A 24,944-nucleotide genomic window follows, 5' to 3' on the forward strand; every position below is an offset into this window, starting at 1 on the left:
ATTGCTTCAAAGATGTACTGATGTTGAAGAAAAAGTATTGCCGTTTAATGTCAAGATCTATTCCCCCTTCATTTCTTTAACAGATAATTTCTCCAGTGTAGAGTGAGCCAATTCCTGCTCATAGCCACAACAACACACACATTTTAAAAGTCTTTATTTATGGAAAGAAATCAAACCATATCTGAAAATGTTTATGGATGAATCAAAACAAAGTAGTGGCATCTACCTCAGGCATAATATTGCTTTAAGTAGCTCAATTAAACTGTATAGTCTTAAGTCTACCTTATATTATCATGGAAATAAAGTTGGCATGTCAAAAAAACCCGAAGGTCAAACTTCAATTCTTCAGCAGTACTATGGCTGAGTAATGTGCAATTATAGAATACCATGAGTGCACACAAAGACATAGCACAGTGTGAAATTGGTATTGCAGAGGGCAGTGAAAATGATAGAGGGTTTAAAATATGATGAGAGATTAGCCAGTCTTAACATCTATAGTTTGGGATGGGAGGTGGGGAATATGACCTTCCTAAGATACCCAGCATACTGCAGAAGAAAGAGTTCTATTGATTCCAGCAGGCTCTTTGAAATAATAACTAACTTGAAAACAAGAGGTCAGTTCTGGAGTAAAGAATGGGAATATATTATATAACCAATTCTGACAGTGTTCTGTTGTAGAAAGTAAGTTAAGCAGGCTAACATTGCCAAAAGATAGATTTATTTGGAGCAGGGAAATGCAATAATATCACTAAACCAGTAGGACTTGATTTTTATATTTAAATATAATATTTAACAAGCATTGTTTAGACTATGTTTCAGTACAGTTAGATGGCTGGAATATAATATAATTATTTAGAGATGGATGTACTTCCTATTTTAAGATATACTGATTTTATAAAGCTAGCCATTCAGTTAAATATCTGCTTAATTAGTGAGGTTGCCTATCGAGAATTTTTGAATGATTTGGTCAAGTGCAGGGCCATATCTGACTGATCCAGGTGTTCCACAACAAGTGGATCATTCTGTGGGCCAGGGGGCATTTAGTCTAATTCTGCTAGTATTTCCTGGCAGGTGTTATCCTGCAAGCTGGAGAGGGGGATCTCTCCTTACTCCAGAGATAACCTTGATTTGGTTAATTACACAAAACCGGAGAGAATGGTCTGTAATTATTTGAGTTTATTAATAATTCGTAATGAGACAGAGTCCATCTGTTAGTGTTTGTTACTAGATTACCTGCATATTGTAACCACCTCTTAACAGTAAAGTAATGGGACCCTTTCAAGCTTAATTGCAGCCACATGGGGGAGTTGCACTTGATGCAATTGTGTCTGATGCGTCAAAACATAGACACACACACACACACATTATCTGCAATTGTGCTGAAAATGTTCCGGATGGCATAATTTTTGTAGCTGTGTCTGAAAATGTTGCTTTGTGTTCTGACTATGGCCAGAGTAGGACGCTGGCGCTACTGCCGCTTTGAGGTCAGTGCATTAGTGTTCACACTTGCCTGCAATTAATCCAAACAGACTGGTAGGGTGCATTAGTGCAAAACTACACAACTGCACAATTCGTCTTTGCAAGTGTTAGTGGCAAGTGCAGGTGCTCCAAGGTGGACTCAATAAAGTGTGCATTTTCTTCTGAGGGGGGGAGAAGGAAGGGGGTGAAATCACTCCAACTTGCAGTGCAGCAGTAAAGAGTGACTGAAGAGCACAAGTCACATGACTGGGGGCACCTGGGAAACTGACAATATGTCTAGCTTCATGTCAGATTTCTAACTTAAATATAAAAAAATCTGTTTTTGAAAAACAGATTTCAGTGCAGAAGTCTGATGAATCAACACTATTAACTGATGCATTTTGAAGGAAAAAAAAGATGTTTTCCCATGACAGTATCCCTTTAATCACTCTCTAGCATCACTGGGAATTCAGTTTACAGTGCTATATTCCTGTCAAATAGCACATATGACTAACCGTAGATCATATGATGGAAAACATTCACATGGCTATTAGAAAAAGGCATAGCTGTAGATAATTTTACTAGCTAATATATATATATATTTGGTTAATAAAATAATTATTTTTGTTTGTGAGATAAATGCTGTGAACAATTTAATTCTGCTGTAGTTTGTGTCTGTGCATGCTTTTGCACACATTTGGAGAACAGAAGGACTTTTCCATTACACGAATGAAGAAATTATGGATGTTCTTTTCATGTAGTAAGGAAAACAAATGTATTAGCTATGGTGCATTATGTGCCCAATAGCAAGTAGTTCTATCTGCTCCACTGTGCAAGAAACTATGTCTGACTGTTGCTTCTACAGATGTCTCAGGAGCAGAGGTTAATCCCACCTACACCTGGTTGATTTATTTGCCCGCAGGAAAGAGAACCCTGCACAATATGAAGCTGAGCCTGATGAAATTTAATTTTAATGTTCTTTCTCTAGTTACATATTAAAGTACAAGTAATGTTAAATAGGAAACACAATCTGTTTTTCTGAATTCTGTCATTATTTTTATGGAGCATTTCTTTTTATTTAGGAAAGAGCCAGTGCTGCACTATTGAACTGTTTTCAGACAGGCTAATATTTCTCCTACTAATGTAACTTAAGGAGTTGTAGTGGGACATGGATTTTACTATTGAGTGTTGTTTTTATATCTACCAGGGAGCTGTTATCTGGTTACCATCCCATTGTTCTGCTGGGGAGGATGGGAGGGGATGATATCACTCCAACTGAAGTGTAGCAGTAAAGATTGACTGAAGTTTCTCAGAGCACAAGTCACATGACTGGAGGCACCTGGGAAACTGACAATATGTCTAGCCCCATGTCACATTTCAAAATTAAACATATAAAAATATGTTTGCTCTTTTGAAAACGGATTTCAGTGCAGAAATCTGCAGGAGCAGCACTAATAACTGATGCATTTTGAAAAAACATGTTTTCCCATGACAGTTGAGATGAACTTTGGAAAATTTGGTTTCTTGCGAGGAAACCAATTGTACAAACGTTATTAGGCCACTTGTTTGTATATTGCCAAGTCCTTATACATAAAAAAAAGGTTTATGATGTCTGCGTTTGTTTGTTCGCTGAAATCAGTCAAAAAGGATGCAAAAAATTACAATCTTGGTTGTTTTTTTTTTCTCTAATGAAATCTATTGTATTCCCCATTATGTATATTGTGCACTAGTTGTTAAAAATAAGTCACAATTATAGTTGAGAGAGCCTGATTTTGGCATCTCCACTAAATTTTTTTAGGACTTTGTTTATTGATCAGTGTTATCGTTCATTAGATCAAATCTAGACACTGCATTATCTGACACCCCACCTAAGCTTGGTTTGGTATCACACAGTCTGATAAGTGGGTCTCCCATAGACTCCATTTGATTTCCTTTTTTTGTGTGTAATAATTAAACTGTACCTTGTACTTGATACAAACAAATACATCATGAATAATATTGGAAGCAAAACCAACCTATTGGGTAATGTCTTTAGGATTTTTTAGTAGACTTAAGGTATGAAGATCCAAAATACAGAAAGATCCGTTAACTAGAAAACCCCGGGTATAGTCTGAAAATAAGACTAAATTTTAAGGGGCAGTGCACAAACTTTCTCTATATTTTGTTCATTTGTGCATTTCTTTCTGTCAACAACACTTGTCTATATGGTTATGTGGCATCTTTAGATTGCAATCAGCTGGGCTCCCTAAATTGGTAGAGATATCTGTAAGGAAGCCATAGGGTTAAAAACCATTGATGCACATCCTTGCACAAATCTTAGCAGAATTAACCTAAGTGATGTTCATTGTTTGTTCAGTACACAGATGAGTTCCTTTGTTCTCTCTAAACTGTAGCTAATAACAGGCCACCGAGGTATGGCCTTAGGCAATGTGTTGCATGGCCTTTGACTGTCTGCTTAGTAGTGATAAGAGATGTCAAGACCTTTGTGCTATTTAGACCCCGACAAAGGCCTCTGACAGCCAAGAGAAATGTTACTAGGATGGATATGGGATACTCATGCAGGCTTCTGACTAGATCCCGAAACAGCAAGACATTTTAATATCTAATCTATTAGCCACTATGTTTTTACTGTAAGAATATCAGTTATATTTTATCAGGTTCCCTGCAATAACAAATACACCTAGTCCATGGCCCCCCAGTTCTCCCAGGGCCACCATAGACACAGATACTAATTTTTCTTTTATGCTCTTGTAGCACTATTGACATGAGTTTATTTAACTCCTGCTGCTCCTCATGTAGCGCACTGTTACATGCAATCCTCAGATGGAGCCTTGCACAACAGGGGCATAAATGGTTATCAAGCTGAACTATAACTTTTTGTCAGATCATGTATTTGTTTTGTTCTATATGTTTTACTGAATCCATGACTTAAAGGAGAAGGAAAGTCTTCTTCCACTTGGGGGTGCCAAATGTTAGGCACCCCCAAGTGATTGTATTGACTTACCTGAAACCCAGGCCGGTGCTCCTATAAGCAGAAAACTGCACTGGCCCAGGGTTCTTCCAGCGAGCACCATGAAGCGATAATCCTCCGGCTTCTTCTTTCTTCTTGTGGCTGCACATGTGCAGTAGAGCGAAAAGCCAAACTTTAACTAGGCTTTAACTAGGCTATTTCATTCTACTATGCATTCGTCTGCCCCGGGAAATTTGAAGAAAGAAGAAGCCGGAGGATTATCGCTCCGTGGTGCTCACTGGAAGAACCCCAGGCCGGTGCAGTTTTCTGCTGATAGGAGCACCAGCCCGGGGTTTCAAGTAAGTAATTACAATCACTTGGGGGTGCCTAACATTTGGCACTTTCTATCTCCTTTAAAGGCACAGTAAACTGTGACATCTATTTCTCTGACCATATATTTATTGAAGAATTATTTGTTGTGTATTTGCCTTCCCTTCAGGCACCTTGGTGTCTTGTATACAGAAATCTACTGTACATCTGTCATGTTGCTTTAACTAATACAAATGCACGTGTGACATAATGATTCTAAAAAATGATGTAGCAGGTGCTTTAAATGAAATGATGTTGGGTACTGGATACGATGCTGAAGATTAACGATATATTTTTGGTATAAACTGATGCATTTTTATTCTTTGCATGACTGGCCTTTTAAATTGTTTTGCTATACAGAACAAGAAGGAGCTGTATTTCAGTAGCTGACAGTATTCATTTGTTTGGCCACAAAATATTTAAATAATAAATAAAGTCGATTGATTGGTCTAGACTCACTAACAGAAAAAGTAAAAAAAATAATAACTACAATCATTCCTTGCGAACCAACTAACTTAGCTAATTAAATTGTGAGGAAATTACTTTTCAAAAATTCCATAAATGCAAATGACCCAACACATTTACAATTTTTTTTTATAAATTCAAGTTTCTTAATTAGCCACCATTTTACTATTTGTATGTCTGTAATGTGGTTGTTAATGATATATGCAGCAAAGGCTTTTATTTTGTCATAACTCATTTAGCACAAGTTTTAGCAAAAGCTTGCTGTAAATAAAGGACACTAGAAATCAAATCTGACAGTTGGAAATAGTGAACATTCATTTGTTTGAAAGCAGTGTATGTGCCACGGTGTAGCATGCAGTTATTATTTTTGCATATAGCTTTCTTGACCCCAGCATGTAAAAGTCACAGAAAAAAAAGGTACGATCAATGATGTGGCCTCTGAACTTTAAAGCCATAAATTAGGGGTGGGGAATGGATTTAAGGGGTTCAAAGATCACTGATGTTAATAAGAGAAGTCTTTAAAGGTCTACTCATTCGATTAGCAGATATTTTGCCCTGTTTATCCACCGAAATGTCGTAATTCAGAGCTGTAGTGAGAGACCACAGCATGGAGCTGATATGGGGTTCACCCAACAAGATTTTCTAACCTTCCTGATACAACACCCTTTCTTTCCTACAAAGGTGGGACACTGTGTAAAATGTAAATTAAAAGAGAATAGGACAAGTTGCAAATCATTTAACTCATTTAATTGCAAAAATACACCATATCAGATGTTGAAACTGAAAAAATGGAAAAATTGAGTAATACAGAAAAGTGTGAATCCCATAGAGTTGGGGTGTCTCAGAAGTAAAGATGGGAAGGGATACCCAATATTGCACAGGCAAATGTGTCGCTGCATCCACAAATGCAAATTAAAACTCTACAACACAGAAGAAACTCTATATAAACATGATCTAGAAACCCCACTACCTTCTCGGGTCCCATGCTCATTTAAAATGAACTGAAACGAAGAAGAAAACTGTCCTGTGAGCTGATGAATGTAAATTTTTTATTATTTTTGGATATCATGGATGCCTCGCCAAGAGGAGAAGGACTATTTGGCTTGCCACCAGCGCACTGTTCAAAATCCAGCATCAAAGGCTGTGATATGGGGACACATTTGGGAAGGCATATATATATATATATATATATATATATATATATATATATATATATATATATATATATATATATATATATATATATATATATACTGATGAAATACATTTTATGAAAAGGCCTTGTCGACAATGCCAAGGCATTGTACAAAAAATACTTTAGCTTTTCAGACTACAGCAATTGGTTCCAAATGTGTACAGAGTGGTGTTAAAAGTAGAGGTGATGAAACACAGTGGGAAATATATCCTGTCCCAATTTTTTTGAAACATGTTGTCATCAATTCAAAAAATATGTTTTTCAGGAAAAAAATGCAATTTCTCAGTTGCAACATTTGATATGCATTATTTGCAACCAAACATAGGGGGTTGAAGGGTTTATAAATCTTTCCATTCTGTTTTTATTTATATTTTACACAGTGTTCCAGCAGGGTTGTAGATATCTGTCCAATGTTTGACTGGATTTCAGTGGGCCAATAATCTGCTGCTCATATAGATACAGTCAGATATAGACTACACCCCATTCATCCATCAGCCTGATGGAACCTACAAAGTCATTGCCTTGAAACACCATACCATTTAGGAAGGAATCAAGTAGTTCTTTCCAGTTGACACAAGGTCACCTATTCCGATTAGAAGAAAGAATGTTCCGTCTAAATATTCGGAAGGGTTTTTTTTTACAATGAGAGCAGTGAAGATGTGGAATTCTCTCCCTGAATCAGTAGTACAGGCTGATACATTAGATAGCTTTAAGATGGGGGTTGGATGGCTTTTTAGCAAGTGAGGGAATACAGGGTTATGGAAGATAGCTCATAGTACAAGTTGATCCAGGGACTAGAATAACTGTCATCATGGAGTCAGGAAGGAATTTTCCCCCTCTGAGGTAAATAGGAGAGGCTTCAAATGGGTTTTTTGCCTTCCTCTGGATAAACTAGCAGTTAGGCAGGTTATACATAGACTTGAACTTGAATCCAATACTTGAACTTGATGGACGTGTGTCTTTTTGCAACCTACCTTACTGGGGCACATTTATCAAGGGTCGAATATTGAATATGACCCTCAAAGTTAAATCCTTCGAATTTGATCGATCGAAGTAAAAATCTTCAATCGAACGATAAAATCCTAAAAAACTATTTTAATCTATAGATCGAAGGATATTTCTTCGATCACAAAAAGCTTAGAAGTAATGGGGAAGGTCCCCATAGGCTAACATTGTAACTTGGTAGGTTTAAACTGCAGAAGTATGTAGTCAAAGTTTTTTTTAAAGAGACAGTACTTCGACTATCGAATAGTCGAACGATTTTTAGTTTGAATCGTTCGAATCAAAGTCGAAGTTCGTAGTAGCCTATTCGATGGTCGAAGTACCCAAAAAAATACTTTGAAATTCGAAGTTTTTTATATTCGAATCCTTCACTCGAGCTTATTAAATGTGCCCCACTATGTAACTATGTGTCTTTTGTATACTTGAGGCTTACACAGTGTTAGAATAATATGATAAGTCTGTGGCCAGTGTTTGTTTCGTATCAACCTACGAAGTGTCCATTAAACATATAGAATGGTGATAACACTGTTTATTCATTAATATTTCTATAAATTTTACAAGGAACCTAGATTGAGTGGCACTTGGACAGTGTATATAAATGAAGGATAATTCATAATTAAACAAAAAGGTTGTCTTACTGTTTGTTCTCTCAAATGGCTGCAGTGTTTGATGAAGGTCACAAATCATTAAAAAAATATTTATATATTTTTTGCATGAAAGCTATTTTGGGAGAACATCTTTTTAGTTCTGAATGTGTCTGGGGAGGTGGTCAGGTTGCTTCCATGCCCCAGGGACATTTTTTGTTCTGTTATTGTTTTTGTTCTGTATTTTGCATTTTCATTAGATATTTACTGTATATCATGTACCAGATTAAAAAAAAAGGAAAACTCAACTGAAAGTCAAATTTCCAGATAATTAAATAATTATACACCTTTAGGGCCCTATGATGTGCAACATTAATCACTCTGTACATTAAATTTGGACGTGTTTCAAGTTAAGATGCCAAATAATGCCAGCTGTCCTAGCATATTATATGAACTAGCAACATTAGAAGTTTCCACAATGGAAAGCAATGAAACAGATGTAACAGCTTTTAGGGTCTACTAGTCTATAGATGGGCTCCTCGGGGGCACTTTTAAACTTAAGACATCCAGCTCTGGTTACCATGATCATTCCTGACCTATTAGAAGAGAAATTAATTAATTCTTATTCCATGTGTGTGTGATTTGATTATGTTACGCGGGTGCAAAGCAGCTGGGAGGTGTTAGTAGCAAGAAATGGTGTGTAGACAGAATTTAATCTTAAGCAACATGTTCGATTCCTACCAAAACAAACCCAGCAGTTCCTACAAATGTAACAGTGTCCTGTTTAAGGCCTATAGGCATTTTTCTAGATGTATGGTGCAAAATATCCATGGGACATAAGGGCTGCAACATTACTCGGAAGGAAGTTTAGTTAATGGAAGGCTAGATCACTGAAAGTAAACAGGCAAGATTTAAGGGCCAGGGACTACTTAGAAGGGCTGCAAACTGTAGTATATTTTGGAAGTAGCTCAATGCAATAATAAAAGAAATGTAACCAAATTTTCATTACTGAAACTCTTAAAAAAATATTGTGTAATGTGTGTGCCGCAGTGTGGAATCTCTGATCAACGGCATTGCTATGTCAATAAATCATAATTCTTTTAATCAAAGGTAGTTCTGTGAATTGTATTACATCTCTTATTATAGGAGGCAAAAAGCTTTCTTAGGGGGACCCCTAATATGGGCAGAGGAGCTGATCCAAAACGGGTCACCTGCTGGACATTCGTGGGCTAACCTGTTCCTGAACTGCAGTTCCCAACATTCTGTAACAACCAAAAGGGACATTGCCACAGGCTAAACATAGCCTTTGATTTTGTTTCATTATTCATAGTTATATTTTATTTATATACTGCACTTTGCAGATTGTTCATTATTCCCATCCGTCCCTGCACAAGTGTAACTTGCCATGTAAGGTCTCCATTACATTCACATCATATGGTGGGGGTCAGATTCATTAGGAGTTGTTTAACCTGTCTTAATGTCTTTGTTGTGTGAGAAGAAAGGCAAAGGAAACTCACCGTGAAAACGTTGAGATTCCTTGTGATCTGGTATATGCTATGGGGGTAACAAATACAACATAGAAAACAGAATAACAGGATGTGTCCTTGTCTTCACACATCTATGCTTTGAAAAACTGGCATAGCCAAAGGCAGGGAGTTGTAGTACAGTAACAAAACAAGTGCTACTTGCTGTACACCAACTATCTCAATATTCATGCCCAGAAATAATCTTTTAAAATTGGCATCTTGGGCAAGCCATTGTGTATTTTATATAATATTTCACTATAATGTCTGCTTTGAAGAAAAAGTGTCTGCTTTGTAAAAAAAAATGTACAGGACTAGCAGGGACACTACTCCATGTTTGGTCCTTGTGAGGCAGATAATTTGATTCCCGGTATACAACCCCTTCCCTTGGAGCCAGATTTAAATCATGGAGCCAGATTTAAACAAATAAACATGGATTCTATTTGGAGGATTATTTTGCTGCAGCCACTGGTTCTGCAGAGTTGGAATAGGTTTGTATTAAACAATACGAAAACTATCAAATTCATATTAGATCACATAACAACACAGGACCCAGTTCAGTCTGTAAATTCGGATTATTAATCAGTCTTGCTGTATCTGCTTCTGGCAGATATTGTTTGATTTGTGCTGTTTTGATCATTTATGACGATCCCTAAGCAGCCCAGACCACAATGAGCATGTGCACAGTCTTGGTCTTGCAAATGTGTTTAACAAATTTACAAGCTGGTGACCCCCTGTGGCCAACTTTGAAAGCATAAATCATTTGTTTAATTAAGCTTCTGGTGCAGTAAGTTCATATTTATGTTTAGTATACAAAATACAGCATTTCTAGCCTTATTCTATTTGACTTTACTTCCCCTTTAAACACGCTGAGATGCATTCAGTTCAGCGTTGTCAAGAGTTGCTTCAGTGTTAAACTGTAGCAATCTTGTTCAATTCTTAGTTTCGTAGACATTTTCAAGAAACTCAATAAAAGTATCTGAAATTGGACAAACACAAGAAATTGTCCTTGTCGTTTATCTTGCATGTTATTTTCAAGAAATAGCTAAAATAATTTATAAATGTTGATAACTCTTCCTTACTTCCTGTAGAACACACTACATGGTGACTTTATATGACAAATTTGGGGTTGGACAGAATTGAATGTGATAAGAATTGTATAAAATGTTAAAACATTTCTGAAGTTAGATCAGCAGTTTGTGCAAATATGGGTACACAATATGCTGATTCTCGTTATTGTGAATAGAAGTATGTTTTCCTCTTTCTAATACAGTTTCTTTTAACAGAAGGGAGAGACAGAAAATCTTGTATTTCCCCCGGACAACACGGCTCAGATGACATTTGAGATACCACTGAATGGTACTGGTTTAGCTGGACTGGGAATAAGCATGAAAGGAAACAAATCCAGAGAAACAGGCACAGACCTGGGGATATTTATTAAATCTATCACACATGGAGGAGCAGCCTTTAAGGTATGCCATATTATGGGCTGAATGCATATGTACATGTAGGTGACTGATCTAGATTTATACCAAGAAAAAGTCAGATGGCACTCACATTTATCTTGGTATATATCAGCTTCTGTAACCTCATTGAGCACCACTTCTTACTTACCTGATGTAGATTTCATAACGTCTTCCTTTTACACTCAAAGTGTGTTTTTTCATTGTTTTGGTATGTGTGTGTTGCGCACTTAAACTGGTATTTTCTCAATCATACAACCGCAAAGGTCAACGGTGGCAGAACTTAATAGAACCTGCACAGTTGCAGAACTTAATAGAAATATGTTATCAAGAACTTCAGTTGAACTTTTCAGGTCACCAGAAGAAACCTATGGAATCTTTGCACAACCTCATAGCCTGCCCTTTTAACATTAAAGGAAATTAAAGTATGTGAGAAATGAACAGAGAGAAGATCTTATAACAGTAAAACTGTCTCATGTATTCTCCATGCAAGCAGAAGCTACTGCCTCTATTTCCTATAGCCTATTATCAGTCTCCTCTTTTTGTCCAGGATCTTTGTCTACCCATATTTTAGGTCAAACCAGGCAGATCTGAGCATTTGACTCTGAGACCTATACTAAGACTTGTGCATGGGGTCTGCACTACACACTCGGATCTATGTATTCAATGGCTTTGGAGAAGAAATACTGGGTTAGTTTACAGCAAACTGCATTTCATATTCATACTAGTCAGTACCCAATACACTGGGATCTAGTAAAATGTTTCATTATTGATATTTAACCTATTTTCATTGCTTCTTACTATCTCAGCAGATTTTGACATCTCTGTTACAAACATTTGCATTCTGTTTATGTTAATGTTTTTCATCTAGCCCTAGCCTGCTGAGTCAGGCAGTTCTGCCATTAAACTACAGAAAAGCACATTTCCAACCTATGTGGAACAACTTGCCACAACATCAATCACAACTCGTCTCCTGTCACTCCCCTTGTATCTTTTATTCACCATTCTGTAAAATGACATACACTTTCAATACCAAGGACAATGAAAAGAAAAACATCTCAAGGAATTGTTATACACTCCTTCCATCTAAAACTTGTTTCTTATTTCCTTTTTGGCTTGCCAAAGGTACGTCAACCAAATAACCAGAACATAGTTTTCTGTCCTGACCAACACAATTAAAAGTTATATGTCTGTGGATATTTATTTAACAAGAAAAAAAAATCATATATTTTTTATTTATTCAAGTATTATAGCGAAAAAAATCACACATACAGGGCTTCACCACCCAAAAAGATTTATTTACTCAATATGTTGGTACGTTCTTTCTAAGTTGTATTGAAAGAAGCCAGCATTTAGTAGTTTTCTGCAGTTTTCCTGGTAACTGACAAAACCATGTGCATGCTGTATAAAGAGAGAACAGCGCAAATTAATATATATCAAGGACCAATTAGGAAGCCATGGCAAATATCATTTTAAAAGCCCTTTATTGTATTTATATCTCAGAAAGCACATGCAGTCCAAAAATTGCAGTCCAACACTAGTCTTTTTATACCATAAGTGCTTTCATTTGGTCATCCAGTTGGGCTAATGGAGTCATTATTACACTTTGCTCCTTGGCTGAGCAACGTGACACAATGAAAATTCTGAGGCTCGTGTATCACTCGGAAAAGAGAGCAGGCAAGGAAAATGACATTGTTACAGATTACAGGTTGATGTTAATAGACTTCCATTACTATACAGAAAAATAAGTCATCTGTTGATGGCATTAGGGCCTATATTCACTTAGTGGGAAGCATGCTTGTCTTTTAACACTACAGAGAGCTCTGTAACATGTATAACATAAATATTACTCGGAACAAAGGAATCTACTGAGATCTCACATTAGATTGGGTGGGATATGTGATGCCAGAGTAGCAACAGCATCAGGTTGCGCACTGCTTTCTTACATGTGAACAAACAGAAAAGAGAGCCAACATGAAGATATAGGTTTAACCAATTTACACACTTCAGGGAAAAGGATTACAGTTAAGAATGAGAAGTAGAGATCAGTGGTCACCTGGCTGTCAGCCAAATAGCCTTTTAAAAGTCGTTATCACAGCTGGTCTGTCCAAAATTGGCTCTACAAATTGCTTATATAAATGTGAGACCCCTTTCCTATAGTCCTATTACTGTCCTGACTGAAGAGTAAATTCCCCCTATTATGTATAAACCACAGGGCACAGGGGAACTTCAATAACTTTCATAAGCATTATGGCTGCAATGACTCTTATTCGGTCAATTTAATTTCCATGATGCACTGAACTGTCTTTAGGTGTCGTTAATTCACAAATGCTTCTGTTCAGATCTGTTTTGCTATTGTTACTCTATTTTGTACTCTGGGTGTATCAAGTTTCACTTCAGTTTGGCTCTTTCTGGGTCTTGTAAGTCAATTTCCCATGTGGTCAAAATGTTATGCTGATCCACGCATTTGCTTCATGAAATGTTTTACCTTATGATAAAAGTGGGACCTCTATGCTGCTTATATAAGCTTGCAGACAGCTAGTACACTACTTTGGGCTGGCCAAGATTTGGTTTGCTGAAACATTTTGAATTCTCATCAAAGCACCTAACTATAGAACCAGCACCCACTTGCCTAAAAATGAACAGGGTGCTGCTATAATTTGTTACGTACAGGACAGTGCTTTGACATTGGGGGTAGACTTGGGACACTCTGTAGCCCTTTATGATGCCCAGCACACAAAGAAGAAAGAAAATTATTTTTGCATTTGGTAATATACATGATGCACTACATTATTGTACTAATCCTATTGATACAGAGATTTAGCAGAGCAAAGAACATAACTTAAACAGTTTCCTGTCCATTATTACAGCATAATGGCAAATACATTTTATTGCAAGCGGTAGATATTTAAAGTAAATCAACGTATTTGCTTATTGTAAGCAGGATATGTTACTTTTAGGTTGGTTTTTAGTGATGGGCGAATTTATTCCCGTGATTCAAAAACTAGACGATGGCGCCGTTTTGCGAAATTTTTTGCCGTTTTGCGATATTTTTTGCCGTTTTGCGAATTTCGCTGGAAATTTGCGAATATTTTGGTGAATCGAAACCCCCTGAATTCACCCATCACTATTGCTGTTTAATTATGTATTTTCAAATACAACTAGTACCAGAGATAACTGGTGAAATGTTGGTGGCTTGTGTGTCTCAGCATGTGTATGTAGATTTTAGACATGGTTCCTAGAATTACTTCTAGTAGTATTCAGACCTAACTGGTAATTATTAGCTATTGTCCAGTTTTCCAGATATGTGGAATGGTTAGTTTGAAATATAATGATTTGTAGCAACTTTTATGCAAAGTAGCATTATTTGAAGTCTTCTCCAAGGAAGGAAAAGTTTGGCAAATGTGTAGCTTATAAAGCTACAGAAATTGTGATCATTTTGGTGAAAGGCAATACTAGAATTGCCTGGGAAATTACGACTTATTCTATGTTATAGAATCTGTACAGCACTGATATGCCTGGTACTGACTTCTGAATAGGAACAGAAGAAATGTGTTCACTGTTTTGGTTCCAAGTGGCATTGCTTGGAAATGAAGCAGTTTATGAGCTGACCACTACTGCCCTACTACATGCTGCCAAATATTTTATAGCTTTTCTTTTTAGTAGCTTGTCTACATTACTATTTCTGTAGTGGTTATTGCACTCTGCTTCTAAAGATTTTGTCATTTTTCACTCACTTTAAAGCTGTCAGTTGGATTTCTTCGCAAAGCACTTTGTACAGCTTCATCTTCTACGTGTCTTAGTTGTTATTGATACCAAAGATGTTAAGGTTAATATACATACAGCTTTCCAGTGAACTGAGGTTTTACATTGCACAGCTGTGACAAGAATGAAGTCATCTAGTTCATAACCCACAATGTACAATATCTATGTCGTGAATGAAATCTCAAGCAGCCTTGGTGTGCTTTTAAAGCTCCTTTTGCAAATGAATACATCCCAAAGTAATATAAACTGCAAATAATAACATAGTATTCTACTAGGGTCATAATTAGAGACTGTGTTTAGTATGTACATTTTATCACATACATAATATCTGTTTATAAAAAATTGTATTTTCATGACATGTTAGATTAAAAATGTATTTATTTGTTTTCCGCTTAACACAGAGAATTTTAACATGTTAAACTTAGCACATTGCAGAATTACGCTCTTGCTTTTAAAGGGTAACATCATTCTTTGAAAAAAAAAAATTAAAGTCCTGACTGTTGTAGGGGTCCTGAATGTTGTAGGGGTCCTGACTGTTATAGGGGTCCTGACTGTTGTAGGACTTACTAAATGTTGTTAGATTGCAGTTCCTTGTATCTGTCAACAGGTGTCAGTTGTTTCTGGGTGATAGGAGACTTGGTTCAACTTGAGATGAGCAGCCGAAGACTGAATGATCCTGAGACAGGCAGGGTGACTGATCATCTGGCCTTACCCTACAGCACTAAAGCTGGCCATAGACGCAAAGATCCGATCGTAGGAATCAACGTACGAACGGACTTTCCCATCTCCCGACCCGCCACTAACCATTCAGATCAAAGTCTTACCATTCCGATCAAATAAAGTAGTAAAAGAACAGATCAGCCATGATGTTCTACAGATGTTCAACAGATGTACTACCTCTGACAGTAATCGTACGATAGTTATGTCTGATAAAGCTAGTGACTCAAAATGCAATCTGTTGTAGTAAAAAAAAGATAAAAGAACTAAAATACAATGTATGCTGAAGTAAAAGAAAAAGCAGATACATTTATATCTATATATTTTCTCACCTTTAGAAAATGTATTTGACAAATACGTTTTGTATTAGACCATTTTAGGAATTGATCTTCATTCCAATCCTGTTTATACCGAGCCACACCAATGATCTTCCCCTATTCTTACCTACTTTCACTTCTATCTAATTTTCCTGATCAATATCTTTTTTGTACTAGTTCAGATATGAATCACCTGAGGACTAGAATGGATTTGACTGGTTAGTTCAAAGATAAGTTGTTTGTCTGTAGCTGCAGTTTAATAATTAGGGGACAATAGCCTTTATATTTTTTTGCTATAATGGAGACCTAAGGCATTTGTGAAAGCATTTCATTGTGATGTATCTGTACCATACCTCTCATTCTGTGCAGAGATACATTTTCCCAGGTGGAAAGAGAAATAGAAACTTGAGTACATCATCTCTTTAGGACAGCAATGAGATTGGAGAGCATCACCTTTCATTTTCACTCACCTTAGAACATTGCCTCTTTTGTACTCCTGTTAATGTACCCTTATAATGGTGCTGAGCTGACTTTGTTACAATCCAGCGATTGATCTTGAAGCACTCATGCTGCTCTGAAATATGATCATTGGTGGGAATTGGGCTTTCTGCTGAAATGGATTAGCACCAGGGCTGGTTTAATAGGACATTTATGATGTACTATCCTAGTCTCATAGTTTTAATTAACTAAGGTCATCGTCAGATTAGGCCTGAAGAGAACTGATTTGATGAAGCTATTGGCAGGGCCTGTATATTGACTTTCCAGACATCCTGACAAAGCGTAAATCTGTAACTGAACATTCATTTTCATAGTTCTATTCATAAGCATTTCACTGAATGAATATGTTTTCAATATCATTGGAAGCTCATTTAAACAAATGGTGTTCTGCTCCCTTTCACTTCATTAAAAAATGCAATATAGCAGAACTCAAATTAAATCAGTGCAGAGCATGATGGACCATATAGTTTCCTCTGGGGAAAGCAATGATCACAGTAAATTGCCTGTTCAGTAATTTGTAAATAAGCACCAAATAGATACTAGAGAATTCAACAACAAAAGATATTCTGAAGCTCACAGTGAAAGTACAGTGATGCTACTTAAAATGCAGTCATTTTTTAATATTTGAATTGCATCTGATTTATTATACATTTTACAAAGGGACTAAGTTTTACCTGCAACTTACTTGCTGCTTGCACAGTAAGACTCCCATACTTGGTTGCCCTTTTATTAGACACCAGTGGGATCACCTGACTATAGCTGGGAAGGATGGGAGCTACAACATGGAGCTGGTCACTGCTACTGTATAAACTATAACAAACAAGGGAAAGTTGTGCTCACCACTATTTTTTAAAACCATTAGGCGGGGGTGCAATGAGGCTGTGACCACAAAATACATATAGACAAATACTCAACCCATTATCAATATATTGAAGACATTGAGACATTTAGTGCATTTGATGTAGTTGGCTAGCTTAAATGTTTAGCAATATATAGACAAACAATCCCTGCTTTGTTAAAAGGGTAAGGCGTTTTTTGTATCAATGTCTTAAATATATTGATAATGGGTTAAGTACAGAGAACCTCTTTTATTTGTCTATATATAATGCTGAATATGCTCAACCTTGATAAATAAATGCTAACAATAGTATGTTCTAAGTCAGGTGGTAAAGCCTCTGTTCAAATGACAATTCACTATAAGTGTTTGTCTGAATCCATCAAAATAGGGTAGAGTAAAAAATGAGGATATGGCTTACTGTGATCCTAGAGGAATGCATACCCTTATGCAGCAACATACTGTTTGTATTTGCAGATGTGGTGATCATATGGCACTAGGGCCCATGTTTTTTGAGTCTCCCCTTCAGAGGTAAAAATAAAAATACTAAAAAAAATTCCCCTAGTCAAAATTCTTGTACTTGGACACTTCATTCACGTCTAATGTCAATCTTTTCAATGAGACCTCGAGGCCTTTTACATAGTTACATAGTTAAATCGGGATGAAAAAAGACAATGTCCATCAAGTTCAACACCTTCAAATTAAAACCCAGCATCCATACATACACCCCTCCATACCTTCACATAAATTATATATACCTATATTTATACTAAATATGGAGTTTAATATCACAATATCCTTTGATATTATGTCTGTCCAATAAATCATCCAAGCTAATCTTAAAAGCAGCCATCACAACATCACCCAGAAGTGCATTCCACAACCTCACTGTCCTCACTGTGAAGAATCACCTATGTTGCTTCAAATGAAAGTTCTATTCTGAAGGGGTGGCCTCTGTGTTTCACTGTATCAAATGCTTTAGCAAAGTCGAAGTAAATCACATTCACTGCCATCCCAGAATCGAGGTCCCTGTTCACCTTCTCATAAAAAGAAATCAAGTTAGTCTGGCAAGATCTATTACTCATGACAACATGCTGGTATTAACTCATAGTATTATGATTTGCTATGAAGTTCAGTATCTTATCCTTTATTAACCCTTCAAAAAGATTTCCAACCACTGACGTCAGACTAATTGTACTATAGTTTTGAGGCTGAGAACGGCATCCCTTTTTGAATAGCGGCACCACATTAGCAATTCGCCAGTCTCTCAGCACCATTCCAGACCTTAATGAATCCTGAAAAATTAAGTAAAGAGGTTTGGCAATCACAGAGCTAAGCTCGCTAAGTACCCTGGGATGAATACCATCGGGCCCCAGACCTTTGTTTATCTTAACATGTTCTAATCTCTTTTGAATTTCCTCATGTGTGAACCATGCATCATTAGTTGTATTACTAGAATTGGGACTATTAAGAAGGAAAACTTCATTAACCAGTTCCTCATTTGTGTAGACAGACAAAAATATGAGTTCAGAATTTCAGCTTTTTTTTTGTTTTAAAAAAAAAAGCTAGTTTCAACTAGCTGACCCCCCTCTGAAATTTTAGCAGCATGTCTATTTTTATCAGCATTCCACTACACAAAAAATGTATAAATGTGCACAAAAAATTAGTGATGCCTAATTGTTCTACCCCTTTTTGAAGTATCTGTAAAATAAGAGCTGCATACCAATCACAATGTTCTCTTATTGTGCTCACCTTGAAATGAATAACTCTTTATTTTGCAGGATGGCCGCCTAAGAGTGAATGACCAGCTCATTGCTGTAAATAGAGAAAGCTTATTGGGGAAGTCAAATCAAGAAACTATGGAAAAGCTACGGAGGTCTATGTCTATGGAGGGAAATATACGTGGAATGATACAGCTGGTTATCCTTCGTAGACTAGATTGGCAAACAGAGGTACATTTTTGTGTCCACCAGTTAGGCAAAACACTTATGTTGTTATTTTTCCTGGTTTTGGCACACATGTAAATTAGCAAATTATATAGTTTTAATTATTATTTCTATTATTATTATTATATACCAACATATTCTCTGGTGGTGTACAATACAAATGGGTGTATTCATTAAAAATACAGGAAAACACAGAAAGACCACTAATAACCAATGCAAAAAGTAAAGAGAGCCCAAATACTGTATAAATACTGAACAAAAGCAAAGGTAAGGAGGGGCATGTTCATTACAGCTTACAATCTAAAATGATAAGGGGATATGAGAAACTTCTCTACAGTGTGTTTTTAACAAATCTAAAATCTATAGGAACCAGGTTTGGGTTAAGGTATTCCTCATTAGCACTTGATGAATCTCAGACTTTTTCTGTACATGACAATGATATCTTCATGTCATGCTGCTAAACATAGCTACAATGCATACACAGGGGATGAAATATCACCCTTGTTTACCCACTGACCATGAACATGCTGAACTATTTAATAAGAGTCAGCAACTGCATACTCCTCCAGTGATCAAAGCTCTCTTCCCTTAAGGGTATATAGTATTACTGAGCTTTACATGATGCTAATAGATGTTATTCCCTCCATGTCTCCTTCTCCCTTAGATGTTGTAGAAGGGGGTTTAACTCTACAATAATCGCCAATGAGCAGAACAGATTTTATTCTGGATTCATATTTTTTACAATGAAAAATATTTGTTTTTTATTTTTATATTGGACTTGAACAAGCTGGTTTAAAAAAATCCATAGAGTAGACATAAGATTTTTTTTTTTTTTTAATAAGTACAGCTATTAAATTTAGATCCCACATTCACTGCTATGCTTGGAATAATGAATCGGAAGTAAAATAATGCATTTTTTGTATATCAAGAAAAAAACCCGAATAGTACTATCCAGTGTACTGAGCAAAAGAAGAAGAATATGTCACTTACTTTGTAAATGCAGAGCTATATCTTCTGTTGCACACCATATAGCATTTCTGATAAATGACCATTATTCTATTATTAGGGCATTTGATAAATCATTGGAGTATGTGGCATCCAGTCTGAGCGGATTGTAGTTGGTGCATCATTATGTTTTTTTCTTGACATTTTGCACCAGGGTTTTTATTTATATGTATACAGATATGGAATCCGTTATCCAGGAACCCATTAGCCAGAAAGCTCAGAATTTGTCTTCCAAAGACTCCATTATAATCAAATAATCCACATCTTTGAAAATGATTTCCCTTTTCTCTGTAATAAAGAAATAGTACCTTGTACTAAGATATAATATATCCTTTTTGGAAGCAAAACCAACTTATTAGGTTTATTTAATTTTACCATGATTTTCTAGTAGACTTAAGGTATTCAAAATATGGAAAGATCCATTATCTGGTAAACCCCAGGTCCTGAGCATTCTGGAAAACAGGTCCTATACAGTACATACATATACAGTATATATTATACCCCCGTAGTTTAATTGTTGTTCACACAGTCAAACATTCTAAATGAAATCACTAATAATCCTTCAGCTCAACATTTGGTTGTGTCTTATCTATTAAGTGTAAAATCTTACTGATGCCAAATTGTTAAGTTAGTCTAAGTAGCTGAAACTTGGTTTATATACAACAAATATACAACAAATGTGATAGATGAGTGTGGTAAACCAAAGCACACTTTATAAACCACACGTAGATATGCAATATACATAAATATGAGCTATAGATGTAATAGCAGTAGATGGAATAGATCTATCCATTTACACTGAGGAGTGATTCATCTCCCTAGAGAGGCATTAATGGCTACAGTAATAAATGGATCAGTGGAGCCGTGGGCTGCAGATCATGAAAAAAACAACAGTATTTGTTTTATTTGGGTATCAGTTTTTCTCTTGTCTCTATGTAAATGCTTGTCTTTTTAAAAGAATACTCAAAAATCAGTATAAGAAAATTAGGCAATAATCTAAAATTTCAACTACAAATATTACAAAATATGACAGCAGACTTTTTTGGTCTAGTGATATAAAATGTAAACGGGATCCAAATTTTTTTTTAGCCCACAACCCTTCCTTAAATACTCTGAAGGTTCTCCATGTTACATTGGATTATAATTACATCATAACTGGGTTCACTCCAACCCAGTGTTGTGTAGATATTTTGAGGGAAATGTAATGTAAATGTAATCAGTTCCCAAAGTGAAAAATTCCACCTTTGCAAACACTTTGCCCCTCATTGCAAGCTTTCGGAGCACCAAGGCCCCTTCGTCAGGCGTCATTTTTATTGTTAGCCAATATAGGTATCACTTCTACAATACTTTTTGTATTTGTTTGTTTTTTTATTTGTTATTCTTTTATATGGAAATCCACTGCCTGCACAACCCGATTCTCAGAGTTGGGTGACGTCACACACATTCCTCATCTTTGCCTCCCCGCTGCCTCGGGCACACAAGAAACTCATTACAGCGTTTTTCTTTATTCTGCGCATGAGTCTAATTTTAATAGCCCTTCCCTCCATGCCTGTGCTCAATCTGTACGCTCTTCTTCGTGAGCCTGTGTAGCCCGCCCACCAGCCAATAGGAATCAGCAAGCCTGGTCTTCATGGCGACGCTCGATTCTAGTGATGGGTGAATTTATTCGCCAGGCACGAATTTGCGGGATTTGCCGCCAGCGATAAATTCGCGAAACGCCCGCGAAAATTCGCGGCAAAAAATTAGCCGGCGTCGAAAACGGGCGCCGGCATAAAAAAAAAAACGGACGCCGGCATCAAAAACAGGCGCCGGCATCAAAAACGAGACGCCGGCACCGTTTCGCGAAATTCGCCCATCACTACTCGATTCCTTTCATTAGTACACAGAGCTAAGGGCTAGTAGGGATATGTTGTATATTATGTGTGTGTGTGATATATTAGCTAAATATGTTCGAGGAACCTTTGGTGGACAAAGGAAAACTTACTGCTGATTGTAAAAGTTTATTGATAGGGGAGATGCTGCGGGCATATATGTTAATGAAGAAGCTTGCCTGGGGTCAGGGGGAGGGATTTTTTCACATGAGCAGTAGTAACAGTAGCTGAAGGCGGAAGGGAAGCCTTTAGTAAGATCGCGGCACCGTTTTCTTCAGCAGGCTGCAACTTCAGAGCCGTGTTTTACTAAAAAAATAAACATGTTTCGGAAAAATAAACATAGCGGTTCTGGAGGTGTGCAGTATATGAGATCTACAAAATAGGACAAGTAGTAAGGTTTGCCTTTTGTTCTCCTTTAAGATTTACAATGCAATAAAAGCCTAAGGAAGAAAATTACTTTGATACAGGCAAATTTTTATTTTCAAAGTTTTGCTCTTTGAGAATTTTATTACATTTCCCCCTTAGGGTTTAACTTTGTTCTAGACCCCATTTACAATAGCCACATGAACACATTGTTCTATCATCACCCTGCCATAGTGTAAAGGCTACATTTGTAAAAAATAAAATACTGAATACAAAAAGATACTGATTAATTACTAGAGGTGTATTTTGCTATATACAGTTTACATTACCTATGCAATCTTTCAAGTGCAGATTTATAATTGTGCAATATATATATATATATATATATATATATATATATATATATATATATATATATATATATAGGCCTATAATAAAAATGTCTAATTATTTAGTGTGTAGTTTAAAATTTTAAGTCTGCTTCGATGTCTGAGAAATGAGAATGTGGACACCAAACTGCACAGTGTTAGTACAGGCTTTTTATCAGGTTATCTCAACATAGCATCTATATCATATTTGGCAAATACATGGGACTACCCGTGCATATTCCAACATTTAAGAAAAAAAATAATATGAATGTAAAGCTTTCATATATTTGTATAATTTCCCTTGGAGCTTGTTTATCTTATATGTAGAAAGTGCTTTATGTACGCTATTGTGACATTTTTTCATTAGCCTTGTTTATACAGAGTTGCATTAAGTAATCAAATTTAAAGCAGGTAATTGGCTGAGTTTAGTGCCCATCACTTAATTGTCCCAGCCCTGTCACCTTATCTCTAACTATTCACACCTATTAAGAGTTTGCTAGCATGAGTTTATTGAACAAAGTTTCACATGGTAACGTGACTGTGACAATAATAGTGTCATATATTTTTAAAAAGGGTAACGTGTAGCTCATTACTTGTGTTTTATCAGTCATTTTACTGCAAAGACTTTATCTCTGCCACAAAACCAACAGCCCTGTAATTTTATCAAAGAAAACTGAGATAATAGGGATCATGTAATAACAGGTGCAAAGTTTGGCAGAACCCTAGTATCTGTAAACTACCAGGTAGCATTTACTTATCTGCTGTTTGAAAGAAAACATTTCAATTTCTGGGTACTAGATCTGCAGCAAACTGTGCCTTTCACTTATAGCAACCAAGCAAATGTTTTCTTTTAAAAAGTTGACCACACTTTGATATTATATAGAGAAAACACTATTCTGAGGAAAAACTGTAACTGAAATTAGAATCTCTCTTTGGAACTCTCTCTTCTTCAACCAAATTGAACTTATTCCAAAACTATAAGAGGAATGACAAATGTGGCATTTGGCATACGTTCTTTCCTGATTAACAATAGTGGATACAGCTTTTGAAACCATTTAAAGGGAAGAATCAGCCTTCAAACCATGTTGTTTTCTGCCATTTTTAGCCAGCTTGAAGGGGATGCCTGAAATCTACCATTTAATTTAAGACAAAAAGAAATGGTTAAAAAGTAAAGGCAACTGGAGGTAGCATGTTACAGAAAGCAGAATATTATTTGATGAGTTTATAGACCTGCAGTAGATTTCATTATATTTTCCCATTAGTAGTGATTAGGAGTGTTTGTATATGACAATGATCATGTTACATAGAACAACAGATAAAATGTATCTAGAGTCGTATTCACATTTCGGGAAATCCTTATATGTCAAAGGTTTTGCTTCTGTCAAAAACTGGGTAGAATGACTTTTGACTAAAGGGGAGTGAAACATTTTTGAATTAATTTCGATGAAATCTAGACATGTACACACCTAACATTTAGATTCCCTGTTGTTGGCAGTTTGTTAATTAAAACCTAAGACTTGTGTGTATGTCAAACAGAAGTTTAACAGGAAGGAGTATATGATTAAACTAAATGTTTTGCACAATAGAGAGATGTAATATTTCTCTATATTTAGAGATTTTTTTCTGCATGACAAGTTGCATATGAATTAATATGGAATGATTAGTTGGTGTACTGAATCATATGGAAAACCAATAAATCATCTTAAAGTAGTTGTAGTAATTTGAATACTATGGGCCATCAAATCGAAAAACCCTACTTAAATACTCAACCTGAATTTGTCTGCTTGAATCATCATCCCTCCACCATAGTATGAATGTTTTTTTTTTTTACTCTTGGTAAATGTATAATGGGGCCTAGATTGAATTTAACTCCTCTTAAAGAGAAATTAATTTTTATATGGTGTGCTGGAAGTTCAATCATAATTCCATTTGGAAATGAGACTTGGTCCCTGTCCTTTCAGTACTGAAAAGATCTGTCTTTCTAGCGCAGAGCATGTCGAGATGGACTGAATACCTTTAAGCGATCCATTATCTTTTTATTGGTTCAGACACTAATGGAAGCATCCATGACAGCTTTGTTTTACAAGCTGAATACTTTAATTAGGCTGGTTGCTGATCAGTTGTTGGGATATCGATTGTGACATTTATCAAGGAGCCTGAAAAGCACATTTTATCCTGCTTTTGTGTGTATTGTTTATAAATTCACAAATCCTCACAATAGTTTTCTGTATCACTGTATTGCCTAAAATT

General features: G+C 36.2%; 1 protein-coding gene across 2 annotated transcripts in view; it reads left to right on the forward strand.

Annotated features, from left to right (window-relative positions):
- Positions 1-24,944, forward strand: part of LOC108703061 (partitioning defective 3 homolog B) — a 407,382-nt gene that overhangs the window by 204,171 nt on the left and 178,267 nt on the right. For both annotated transcript variants that reach the window (XM_041579184.1, XM_018239010.2), the window contains exons 11-12: positions 10,833-11,018; positions 18,923-19,093. In XM_041579184.1, coding sequence (XP_041435118.1) covers positions 10,833-11,018; positions 18,923-19,093 — 357 coding nt within the window. The remainder of the gene's footprint in view (positions 1-10,832; positions 11,019-18,922; positions 19,094-24,944) is intronic.

Source organism: Xenopus laevis, chromosome 9_10S (genome assembly GCF_017654675.1).
Source record: "Xenopus laevis strain J_2021 chromosome 9_10S, Xenopus_laevis_v10.1, whole genome shotgun sequence".
Lineage (NCBI taxonomy): Eukaryota > Metazoa > Chordata > Amphibia > Anura > Pipidae > Xenopus > Xenopus laevis.